Source organism: Hirundo rustica, chromosome 8 (assembly GCF_015227805.2).
Source record: "Hirundo rustica isolate bHirRus1 chromosome 8, bHirRus1.pri.v3, whole genome shotgun sequence".
Lineage (NCBI taxonomy): Eukaryota > Metazoa > Chordata > Aves > Passeriformes > Hirundinidae > Hirundo > Hirundo rustica.
This window is the reverse complement of record NC_053457.1, coordinates 24817757-24831060: the sequence shown is the minus strand read 5'-3', so window position 1 is coordinate 24831060 and position 13304 is coordinate 24817757. Positions and strand designations below refer to the sequence as shown.

Below are 13304 nucleotides of genomic sequence, written 5' to 3'. Positions count from 1 at the left end.
AGCTGTGCCTCCTCTTCCAAGCCTAACCACAATTCCAGTCACAAGAGGTTCAGAAGATGAGGAAGAACATGAACCTAGTGTAATGTTCTTTTTTCTTGATTACCCACCATTACCAGGAAAAGCAATCTTCCAGACATTTTGGTGTAGTAAGGTTCTCCACTGCCCCAGCATAAATCCCACCATGGTCGGTACCATCCGGTCTGAACTATCGCCCTGTGGTTTTCATGAATATTACACCTTCTGCACAGTCATTGAACAATATGCAATTATCTGAGTGCACTGTGGAGTTTCTGTGCATGAAGCACCCTCAAGCTGCCTGGTAAACTCAGCAGACTTGGAAAACATGACACTCTTTAGAGCAACACACCCATCAGAGAAAATTTGCTATGACAAAGGAGCATTTATGATGCTGGCCCAGTCCCTGTTCAGCTCCCTCTCCCCTCAGAGCAAAGATGACACAGCTAAAGGACAGAGTAATCTTGAGTGAGAGCATTGCATTTGTTTTAAAAGCAACTCCTGCAGAAAATGTGCAGTTACACCAAAACACAAGCCACATCAGAGCTGCAGGTGCACATTACCCACACAGAAATCAACTTATGAGAAGAGCATAATTGTACACATTAAGCCTCCTTTTGATTTCAGAGGAAACATATGAGTTTGCCAAGGCAATACTTTACATCTTCAGCTGATCAATCAGACAACGTGAGGGGAGGGGAGAGAGACTGATAGAAGAAAGTACAGCACAAAAAGCCCTAGAAAGAAAATCAATAAAAAATAAATAAATAAATGAAAATGTTAATAATTTTTTTATCAAGAGATGCTTAGGCTCAAGTTCCAAATGTGATATTTGGCACAGAAAATATGAAACTGTGCTAGAAATGGATAAAAAGCACCCAGCAGCGAATAGGAAAGTAGCTAACTACTTACTGCCTGTCTTGCTTTAAGAAGAGCTTTTAACTAGCATGTGGGATGCACTTTCTTTCATCTGTATGGATTAATTTCCCCCACTGGAATGCTGTCCAGCATTTTAAATAGGAGTGAGAGGAGATCAGCTGTAGCAGGCATTATTCACCAGTAAAACAGGTGTAATCGTGTTCATCATTTAAACGTCTTCATCCTATTAGTTTCATAATAAGCTTTTAATGATTCCTTCAATAAAAGACTCAAAGACCAACCCCTACAAGCTGGAGAGTGCTCCATTGTCCCGCCAAACCGTTTTCTTTACCATCGATTGCAAAGATAAAAATCAATCACAGCTAAGCAGGGTGAAGTTAAAAATAAATTGCATGGATTGATTTCTGTTAAGACCTTTGGCTCCTAGTTAATGGAGGAAAAAATGGAGGAAAGAAATTTATATTTGAACATGGTGTACTTAGTCTCTATGAAAATTAAGAGAAGGCTCTATACTGGGAAATGAACATTTAATTTCTCCCTTCTATCCTGTTTCACTGCTGGGAAGTCTTACATTAACCGAAAACAAACCAAACTAAACCAAACCAAACAAAACAAAATAAAACAAAACACAAAAACAAAACCAAAACCAAACCAAACCAAACCAAACCAAAACACAAAAAAGCCCCCAACACCAACTCTTTCTTTATTCCTGGGGAAATTTGCCACTTATTTAAGTTTTTAAATTGATAACTTGATAACTGAGGTCAGGAATTCCCATGAATTAGCATAAACTCAGCTGTAGCTGCTGCTTGAAGTCTATTCACCTGATAAATTACTTCTATTCAGCAAATGTGCTCATTTAGCCTATTCTTAAATACTCAATAAACTTGAAACATACACTCATGTCCTAATAAATGTAAGCACTTTCAAGTGTTCCTAAACAAGCTTAGTTACAACCAGTAATAATATTAAACTACTTCTCTGACCTGGCTTAAGATATATGTAGCTTCTAGAATCAGGATTTTTTTTCCCTCTCTATAATGCCTCAAAGAGAAATGTCCCCCCCACCCAAATTCTAATATAATAAATAATAAGTATTTTTTCTTTCTACTGAGGCTGAGGGAAAAAGGTTATTATGAATATAAGCAACCTGATAAAACCAGAATTTGATTCAGTTAAAAAGAAAATCTATAAATGCCATTTTGCATCAAGTTACTTTGGTTGAAATTTTTGGACACACTGATGAGACACCAGGCATCCAAATAAAGAAATATTACCCATAGGTTTTGTAAGAAGTTATCAGTGATTGTGGATGAATACAGATCTGCATATGTTTTAAGGAAACTTTTCTGATGCAAAAGAAGACTGAAATGGTTCAGCAGATTTTTACAGAAGTGTTTGGTCCTTTGAGCCAGAGGAGCTCCTCAGATGTGTACTGTAAGACTCCCACTCAGCTGCAGCACACAACAACCTCTGGAGAAATTCTGGGTTTGCTCCTTCTCCTGCCAGTGAGCAGGCTGAGATGCTGCCCTGCTGTACAGCTCTCTGAATTAGGCAAAAGTTTACCACGTTCAAAATTACTTCAGAAGGTCAAGAAGAGAAGATAAAAGATCAGTATCACAGGAGAACATTTTTACTTAAACTTTTCACTTTCCGTATGCAATTCCTACACCTCCTACAAGACCTGCAGCTGCTTCTACACTGCTGCACGTGCAAGATGCGAGTAACCACCATCCCTTTCTCCTACATGGCAACACCACAGACCCCAGCACATTCAGGAGGATTATAAACCACAGCCAAGGTGCTGCCTCTCTTCCCAGCTGTCCTCACATGCCCTCACATGTGGACGGCCCACAAAGGGCCACCAAGAGAGCAACTTAGCTTTTTGAACATATGTCCCAGGGCAACCTGAAGGAATATGGACTCAAGAGAAAGATGTGCAGTTCCCAGGGTTCCCAGGAGACTGAATCACAAATGAATGGGATAGGAGGTAGACAAGAAAGCTTCCCAGAAGGAGAAGTAGAAGCAGAGGCCAGTGAGAAACAGGACACCCTTGAGTTTCAGCCTGCAGCTAAACACCTTGATAAATTATGCCATGAGATGGAAAGGGGAAGTGGTACCCATGTTTCCACTCTTTAAAGGCCTTGGAAAGTGATGAGGTACTGCCTCTCAGCACAACTCTCTGATTAGACGTGCAAAGCACTTCCCTTTTAAAGTGGAAATGGACTAGGATCTGAAGCAAAATGTCAGCCCTTTTTAATCAAACTTTGCAGGGATCATTCACTGTCCTTATGAGACCACCAGTCAAAGAGAGATCTGAGAGGGTTCCTCTCCAAAGGCATTTGTTTGGCCCAAACTCAAACCAAACTCCTCATCTGCTAAGTCTGAGGAGTCTTCTAAACCCAGTGTCATTGTTACTGCTGTGGAAAGTACTGAATGTCTGAGCTACAATTCAGATCAACTTCAGCTCCTCTCTGCTGGGATAGCCGAGTCTGCAGTACCCTGGAGAAAAATAAAGACATAAAAAGCAACCAAGACAGGTATTGATCACCCATCCACACACCTCTGCACTGACTTACAGCCAGCTCAAATCAAAAAGGCCAAAGTAACCCTGAGGGTCTCCAAGTGCTGACAGAGACAGAAGTGTAAGGGAGGAATGGGGACAGCGATAACCGCATGCTGGAATGCACTGGTACAATCTCTGGGGGAAGCCACATGCAGAAGGGTCTACCAAACAAACAAGATTAATAGGGGGATGGAAACATATTTATGAGACCTAGATGTACAGCTGGGGAAAAAAAAGAGAATCAACAATGTTGAGAGACCGAATCCTTCCTCAAGTCCCTTAGGATCTTGTGAATATGCCCAAAATCTAATCTGTCCCTTTTCTAATTTCTATCAGTTCCTACTCATATAAAATACCATCTCCCTGTAAATTTTGTCCCACTGACATCCTTAAGTCAGCAGCACTATGACAGCAGTGGTGCCAGCAGTCATCATGTCACACATTCTCAAGAGTTCCATCACTATTTCTGTCCATCTCCTGATAGCTGGGCTTCTGTGTGAAGACAGGTCAGCACTGGGAATGTCATCCCTCTCCACTAGTGGCCAGGCTCATCCAAGGTGGGAGTCCAGCCACTCAGAACGACTGAGCCACTGTACCTGAGATGATTGCACATAACCTTTGGGCAACCAGGAGCAGCTCCTCTAACTTACCAATACTTAGCTCTCTAGGGCAGCTATAGGTCTGCCCACAAGAATGCTGCTCTCTGCCAAAAGCACTGTCCCAGAGCAAAGCTGATTCCCAGGGAATGCACTGCCCTACTCATGACCCCCAGGATGCCTCAGACCCCCACAAACAAGCAACCCTGTACTGGGACTTCTGTGGCCCAGACCTTCCTCACTGCCTGAACTAAGTGGTGACATTTGCTCATGCTTTCCTTCATTTTCAGTGGAAAATTCTGATTTGTTGACAAGGAAACATACACAGATCATTCTTGATCATCTCTTTAAAGAACCAAGTAGCATTGATATTATTTGTTTACTTATAGGAAAATAAAAAGGCTTTTTCTAAAAAATGCTGTCTCACACAAAATCAAATTTCCTGAAAAATAATCGCCATTTTCATTAAAGCCTATTTAATTTTCAACGCTTTTCAGCAACCTGAGCAATTGCATTAGAAACCCTGATACAAGGCTTGCCTGAAAAAGACCTTTTCCAGAATTCCCTCTGTAATTTATTTTTTAACATGTAAATTCTCCCAAGTATCAGTACTCTAGACTTATATCAAAAGACTAGCCCTGATCCATGTGTCTTACAGCGTAGGCACTGCAGATGAGAATACCATAGCAGTTTAGGTAATTGTCAGGAAATCACATCTTTTATAGACTTATAGGTTATGTTCACACCTAAGTCTGGAAAATGATACTGTTTCAGTAACAAGTACTCACTGGAGCACAGCTGTGTAATTGAACACCACAGACACCATCATTAAATTGGAAAGTTGATCATCAAATTAGCTCCTTTGCTATAGTACGTCAGTCCAGTCATATTCCAAGGTTTTCTCACAATTAAATGACCTCTTTTGCAAGTTCTGTGAATTTTAAGTACTAATCATGAAAGAAGATTATGATATTGCTTCCTGGTTACACCAGAGCAATACTGCAAACTGAATGAAATCTTATACATGCAAGAGAGGGTAAGATTTTCTCTTAATGCATAAATTTATGCAGAATTATCCAATCCAATCCCAGTGACATGCTAGACATCTTTAAATAACTATTGATCAATCAAATAGAAAGTCAGTCAATAAATTCAGAGTGATCACCTACTGTTTTATTCATAATAATTCTTCCTACATTCTCTTAGTAGCTATTTCTTTATTCCCTCCACATTACCTTCTACATCCTTCCTCTTCATGGGTTATGTTATTTATATCTTTTGCCTGGTAACCAGGGTCAGTCTTTTCAAACTCTCTTCAACAGGTAAAATTTTTAAGCATAAGATCATTCTGAATTTCTTTCTTTGTACTGTAATTCTGAAAGATCCTTTCAGAAGTGCTGCACAACAGGAATCATTGATTTATAATGGCATTATAATATCTCCCGTGTTCTTCTTTCCCCTATCCATTATGGATCATAGTATCACATTTGCTTTGAGTGCAAGTTAATGCTCCCCAGTAATCTTACAGTACTGGCCTGTTCATCAGCCTGGTTAGAATGGATATTCACTAGTAAATAACTGTATGTGGATAGACTAAGACACTGATACTAATAACTGGAATTCATCTTCCCTAATTTTAGCCATCAAAAATTTCAGGGTTTTCACTAAGCTCTACTTAGGTTCCTTCTAATATTAATAAGAAAGGCATACTCAAAGAGAGTCCTGCCTCATGTTGAAATAGGTGAAATAAGAGCTAAATTGTCCCTGGAGGTTTTGATCTCTCTAACTTTAGAGGAGCACTGTCTACAGATTTAGACTAAAAATCTAATTGGTTCAATGACAAAAGTTAAAAGAAACAAGTTCCTCTCTCCACTCCAAGACATTAATTCTGATTTGTTCCAGAACAGACGTAACAGAACACATGCACCAATCCTTTATGCAGCTATTAAACATCACCAGGTTCTCAACATTTAATTTGATATTAATTCATTCATCTCTTTCTAATATTTAAAATTCTAAAGACCTGGTTCCTACGCTTCTGTCCAAGATTATCCAGACTGAGCAATACATGTGAGACATTGCAAGCAGTCAATCTGACACATCCCATAATAGGCAGCAACACCACATAGACTGTTAGACCAATACATCCAGGACGTATCATTACTCCTACAGATGTACCAAGCAAACACTCTGCATAGTCCATTGACCGTGTCCTGGACACGGTGGATTTAACACACCTTCGGCTCAGACCATGCTGGGAATGTGAATTGCCTGAGTGTCACTTGGGCTCTGCACAGACTCAATCCCTGCCCAGCATCTGCAGCCACTTACAGCAGGCTGCTGGACAGGCAGAAACCCTGCCAGTGTCATACAAAACACAGGGAAAGGGATAGACAGGATGGGAATGGAGAGTCTCCTGCCCAAAGCAGCAGCAATGCTCTGTGCATTTATTTAACAGCTTTTTAAAGTGCGGTGATGTGATTTTCATTTCAAACACCCATCAAGCTATAATAAAACCTTGCTAAGAATAGTCAAGGCACTTGAGTATTACATATACGTACATGCATGTGTTTGTATACGCACACACTTTTTTTTAATTTGAAGATTTTTAACTAGAAGCTTTTAGCCTGAGCTGCTCACTGCTGACAAGGCAGAGGAACACGCAAACCAGGCCCATGTTCCCACTGTGAGATCAAGATTCTAAACAGAGTATCCTTGTTTTAACACAGATGAGAGTTGTGGAGTGAGAAATGTCTGTAAGGCCTCCTGCTTAAAGAATTGGATGTTCTGCACCACTCTCAATCACAGACATAAACCACTACATTGAGAGTCTCTCTTAAATACTCCTTGGAGATCAGAACATTTATCGATTGGAAAACCATTGCTTTTAGTCAAATCATGACTTACTAAGTTGCAAAAACTGAATCCACAGTGTTTTCTAGCAGTGGATCTCCACTGAGGCCAAAGGAAGCAGCAGCAGACTGGGTTTCATGGGGGATTGAGGGGAGCTGTGGCTCCCATTGCAGTAGGTCATCTCCAGAGCAGCAGACTCCCCTACTTGCAGAAAAGGTCTGCCAATGTTGCTCCAATGTAATGCAGTTTTCATACTGCAGTCCTCCCAGGCCATAGGGATCCAGTCCTCCACCTAATCCCAGCACAGACTCATAGGTCTTCCCTTTTGTGAGAAAGTCTTGCAATAAACATGGCAAAACTTTCTCATAATTTGGATACAGTCAAGAAAAATGCTCACTCAAGGAAATGAAATAGGAGCTTAATGTAACACAGTCTTATTCAAAGAAGGAAGCATGTGTCTTTTTTGTACCACCTGAATCCAGTATTCATCTCATTTGTTCCCCCTGCTTCAGCATTGGATACAAGCAGTTAATATCACCATGTCTGTAATCTCTGTGTCTCCTGAGTTTCCTACAATCTGGAATCACCACAGCCTGGCTCTCAGTTTTCAACCAAATGGTACATATTCAGGAAGTGTTCTTCCAGACTGTACTAGTCATTCTCAGGCTTCCACAGACACAGAAATTTAGAGAGATGGCCCTGTTCCATCCAGCCCATGTATTCTCAAAAACACATAGTTTCTCATTTGATTTCTGACGCTTTCTCCTCATCTCCAAAATCATCACCAACTGACAAATTTACAGCCATCTTTCACTTTGAAGTTGCCCTGTAACACCTTTTCTCAATTTTTCTGCTATTTTACCTCCTACTACAAGTTTTTGGTTCACTCCGTTAGCATTACTTGACTGTCAAATCAGCAGAAACCTTTCCAGTTGTTAAAATAACCATTCACACCTTCCCTTTGTTCTTCTCTGTTCTCCCCAATTCATTTATAGTTCCTTTGTATTTTACAATTAGCCACACAATTAGTAAGTGGTGAAATCCACGGACCCTTAATGAACAAACTAAAAATATATGAGATTCAAGACAAGCGATGAGCAGGGAGATCAAGTGCTCTATCCCAGACTGCAGAGCAAACGGGATGGACTCCCAGCTCTTGCACTTATCCTAAGAATATGCCTCTTCCCTTGCACAGAAAAAAAATACCCTGTGCAGGCAGAATGTGTGTCCCGCTTGTATGAAGCCAACGTACCTGGATGAAGATGTATTCATCCTGAACAACAAGGGAGCTGACATCGATGGAGCGCGAAAAGGGCCCGCTCCTTTTGGTCTCGGAGCACTCCTGGATCCGACAGGTCAGATAGTGGGTGTCTGCAATGGGAACACACGGACACATCAGAAATGCCCAGGTAGGGGCCACTTGTCTGTCAACACATCAGCAGCTCAAAAGAAGGTCTTGCTCCCAACTAGGCAGATGTTATTCCATGATCCACCTCCAGCCTTTGACACTGTAACTCTCTGAAATTAGGAACTCACCACACTTTGACATTCAACATTTGCCATTCCCTTCCCTATTGTGCAGACGTCCCTCAGGAGACTGAAGCTCAAACCATAAATGGAGGGTACCAACAAATAGAGGGTCCCATAAATGCATCAGAAAGCTGCTGATGAGACCATATAGAGCAGAAGCCATCCAGTTAGAATTCACCAATTCCCATACCCTTCTGGAAATCATATCCCCGGCTTCCCTCTGAAACGCTCTAGCCTTGTTGACTGGTTTTAATTGTGGTATTAAAACACAAAAATAATTTTTAAAAAAGTCCAAATCAATACTACTAAGTTTAACTTATTTTTCTGTGAAAATCTCACTCATCTCCCAAAATTAACTCTTCATAGCAAACACAGGCTAGGAATGAAAATGCCATGGCCATAAATTAGCATAAGTAGCTGAAGATGCCTCACAGTAGTTCTGTGCACTGCAAGAAGCATCAAATGGCTCTGTCTAGAGAGAAGATGACCATCACACTAATGGGATCTTGTCAGGCCTTGGCATTACTGGAAAGGAAGAGCAGGACTGGGAGAAAAAACATGAAGACAACAGAAGGAAGAGGCAGATATACAGAAGGTTAGAACAAGAAGAGATGTGGTCACCTCCAGCAAGCTGGGGGTGGGGGGGGTATAGGGGATTAAGCATTATTTCACTCAGGCTAAGTAAAGGCCTTATGAAACAGAACAATGAAGGAACTGTGTTTCTGAATGTGTGTAATCTAAATATGCCATCTCTGCTTTTCAACTGCTCTTCTGAAAACTGCAAATTAGGGAGAAAATGAAAATACTACTGAGATGACAGCTGGAGTGATAAAAGGGTCATATCTTTTGCACTGTGGCACATTTACAGGCTCCCTAGATTCAAATGCTTCTTTGCTTTTCTACAAAGGGTGAGGACAGGCAATTCAATGAAGTAAACAGCAAGTTTATAAGGGCTGGGGTGAGCCTGGTGCAGTGATTTTAGTTCACAACAGAACATTCTGACATGGACCTTGTCAAATTGAGCCCAAAATGATAAAGGAGAAGTTTTAAAAGACAGTCACTAGCCCAGCAAAGCTGCTTACAGGATTCTCCATCACAAAAGAACTGCCTTCTCCTTGGTCTGTGTCCTTCCAGTGACAGCAAAATGTGGGGCAGTGGAAAGCTCTGGAGGGCACGACTGAAATCCTCAGAGATTCAGACAACTGCCTTTCCAGATTCTAAAACAAGATTCACAGACTGTTTCCTCTTTTAAAGTCTTGTCCCAGCAACATTCTTAAAAATGCAAAAAAGAATGCAAGTCAGAGGCATTAATAATTAGACTCATAATTTCTAAGATGTTTTGTCTAAAAGAGTCACAAACTACAGCCAAGCTTTAATCTAATGAAGGTCCATGCCCAACCATCCAGTGACTGAAGGCTCCTGTTTAAAGGCTGCAGACCTGGTTCTGGATTGATGCACCAGGGATTCCAGGTTAATAAGGGCTGAGTCAGAGCAGTCACACAGGTCTGGTGCAGTAATGAATTCATAGTCCCACTGAGGATGCTAAAGCAGCAGAAAATGTTGCTGGGGCCAGCTCAGAGTACCGGGCAGTGATTAAAGTGTATGGTGAAAAACACCTGACCTAGAGACAGTGCCAATAACCAGAGTATCAGAGCTGCGCTCACTCCCAGCGTAAAATTCCAGCAGCAGCAGCAGAGAGGTCAGACTTTCAGCTGGCATAAGTTAAAGTTCTTCATCAACTGATATACACACACTTGGCCCAGAGCTGCTATTTAGCCTCCTCAGCGTGGAAATTAAGACAACCTTGCAGTGGATAAAAACAACTGCTCAGAAAACAAGGGGGTCTTATGTGCTGCCATACTATCCAAAGAGATTAACAGCAGTGACTAGCTCTTTGAGGTAGCTCTAAAATTAGGCAGAACAAGGAGGAGAGGTCAGGAGTTGTATTTTTAGAAGCTCATTCCCTCAGTACGTTCTCCCACACAGTAGCCTGGATATTCTTATCCTTCCAAAAAGGGGATAATTTGCTGCTGCTGAGTGACAGAATGGGAAGAGGAATAAAAACCTGTCACAAATAAATGCAGATAAATCACAAGTGTTGACATGACAACGAGCTTTCTGCCTATTGGGAAATATGTCATTTTGAGTGTGTTACACCAGCAATCAAATATACTCAAAGAATGGCACCTGATTAATATTCACAAGGAGATGGTGGTGGAGAAGGGGGGTAGCTCACTACCCATTTTCCTTTTAGTCTCTTGTTTTATTTACTTTCATATATTTTACAATACAAGCCTATTTAAAAAAACAAATGTGGACACAAACAAAACATCTTTAAACCTGTCTGCTTTAGGATACCAGATAAAGTTAAGTCTTGCTTTCTTCTTGCTTCCCCAAAGAAAATTAAAAGAAAAGAATAATCCCTTTAAAATACATTTAAAAATCAGGTAAAAAATATAGCAGCACCCAGTTCAGTTCCCATTTGTGTGCAACTCAAAGTAAGAAACAATCTCAAGTCCCTGCTCAAGCTTCTTAAAGGGTGCCATTCACAGAGCACTTCTTCTCACATAGGAAGTACAAAGTCTCTCAACAAAAGTCTCCATTTGGAGAGAAGAGGCCATCCAAACTTCCAAGCTATTATCTCCCTGTCCTCCAGAACAAGGTAATTTTGCATCCCACTTTGGACAACCACAAGGAAAAAGGGCATTCACCCAGAGGGGCAGGTGACATGAGACTCAGCCACGCCTCCAAGGCCTTGTTTACCTTTCACTGGGAGGTATATTGCCTAAGGGAGGTTGTTTCTCTCTGGGCACTACTTCCAATTTATCTATTGTCCTACACAACACCAGAATTAAAGGGTCTGGGTGTTTTGGTTTTCAGGATTCTTTTAGCAGGTTGGATTTTTTGTTATTTTTGGGGATTTTTATGATGTTCCACTGCAAGGGGAGCTGAGAAGAGCTCCCTACTTCCCAGGCAGGATTAAAAACTTCTCATACTTATGAGCAACTCCAGCCACTTTCTCAGCTCATCTGTGAATGTGGCAATATGGACATCAAGCAGCCCCGAGGGCTTGCTGCAGCTCAAATCCCAGCATCCATGCCTCCGCACAAACCCTTCCCACCTCACTCAGGATTAGGGAATGGCTTTCACAGATGTACAGCCATTTTCCATTTGAGGAGCTTGAACCGCCTCCTCACTGCTATTTAACACCGTCTTCCATCTTGAGATTACGGAGTGTATTTTTACCCTTTTTGAAGTGACAAAACGGAAACAATTTCTTGAAACTGTAAGGGACAAACTGGTGAAATAAGCCAAGCTACCAAGTCTCATCTTTTCCTGCCAGCCATGCCAGCTTTGGCAGGAAGCAGGAGCACAAGAGGCTCTCTCCCCAAAGATGTGGGTCCCTGAAGGGAGGCAGTGAAACAGTCAAAGCTGTTGTGTCACTGTGCTGAAGGCTGCAAAGGGCCAACCTGTGTGCAGGTGTCTGTGACTTAGGGAGACACAGGACAGCAAGCCCTGCTCCTTCCTGGCAGCATTAATAAGGCAGCCGAACGCAGGGGTGGCTGGCCAGCATGGCTAACAGGGAAAAGGGCGGCCGATAGAGACAAGTTGCACTGGCAGACTGGCTCAGCTTAAACCAGGTCCTGGCATCAGGCGAGATCTAAAATCATGACTTCGTGAAGGTTTTCATGGGAAGGAGAAAAAAACTCACTGGCCTCAATAATTTTTCCCCCTAAGAAAAAGACATGTAGACTCTCCAGGAATTAGTTACCCTGTTTTATCTTTCTGGTTAGATTTTTCCCCCCCCTCTTTTTGCTATAATTCAAATCCTGTTTATTGCACTGTATCTGTGAGTGGGGTGAAGATTAGCTCACTGAACATCAGAAAGTTCAGTATATCCTGCCCAGTAATGCTGGTGGGTGCTTGTGTCAGTGATCACAACAGTTCCCTTTCATCCAGCCCTGTCCTTGCTGCTGTCTACTACACCATGGCAGAAGGCACAATGCCCAAGGCTCCTAGATGTTTTTACAATTTAAAAATGCAAGCCTCGATTATTATTCTGCTACAAGGACTCTGCCAAGATGTCAAAAAAATGTGAAAAACTTCATCTGCTACAAAAGATGGGAGTAGCTTAAGATAGGCACTGGAATTATCAGCACCATGCAGTGTTTAAGGAGAATAGACACAGGGGCAGATGAGTTTTTCAGAGACACAATCACTTCTAATGACTGGACAGACAAAACCATGTGGCAAGATATCTTGAAGGACAGACACCAGAGAGGTTAACAGGGCTGCCAGCTCCCAGATCCATAAAGTTATTGATAGCCCTGACTCATTTATGGATGGAAGAGACTCCAGCATGCCCCACCACCTGTTCCCAGCTCCAGTGTCTGAATAGGTATCAGGTAGGTTCTTGAGTCCCAATTACTGCTAAAAGAAAAAAAAAAAAAAAAAAAAAAAAATAATCAAATTCAGGGGTGTGGTCCTAAATATCATTTACCTTCCTTTCCTTCCCTTCCCCACTGCTTTTACTACCTACCTTTTTTTTTTTTCTTTTTTTTTTTTTTTTTTTTTAATTAAAAACATGGAGGAAAACAGAACAAGAAAAGAAAGAAAAATGCCTAATCTAGAAATCTAGAATCATGTGTTTTTCAAGTAGCCAGTGACATTGAAGGCACAGATCTTCTATCTGAATTGGACAAAGCAATGGGAATACTTAAATCCATGTCTGCTAATGCATCAAATAAGGGACTGAGCCACCAGACTGTCCTAAAAGAGGCATTACAGAAGCCTTTCCTTCCTTCTGCATAATACTGAGGAAAACTTTCATCAGAAACTTTCTGATCAAGAATTAACTGCAGGGC

At 41.4% G+C, this 13304-nt stretch overlaps 1 protein-coding gene across 4 annotated transcripts in view; it reads right to left on the bottom strand.

The window, feature by feature from the left end:
• SORCS3 (sortilin related VPS10 domain containing receptor 3) overlaps positions 1-13304 on the bottom strand; it is a 275376-nt gene that overhangs the window by 68949 nt on the left and 193123 nt on the right. For all 4 annotated transcript variants that reach the window (XM_040071470.2, XM_040071471.2, XM_040071473.2 and 1 more), the window contains one exon: positions 8162-8280. In XM_040071470.2, coding sequence (XP_039927404.1) covers positions 8162-8280 — 119 coding nt within the window. The remainder of the gene's footprint in view (positions 1-8161; positions 8281-13304) is intronic.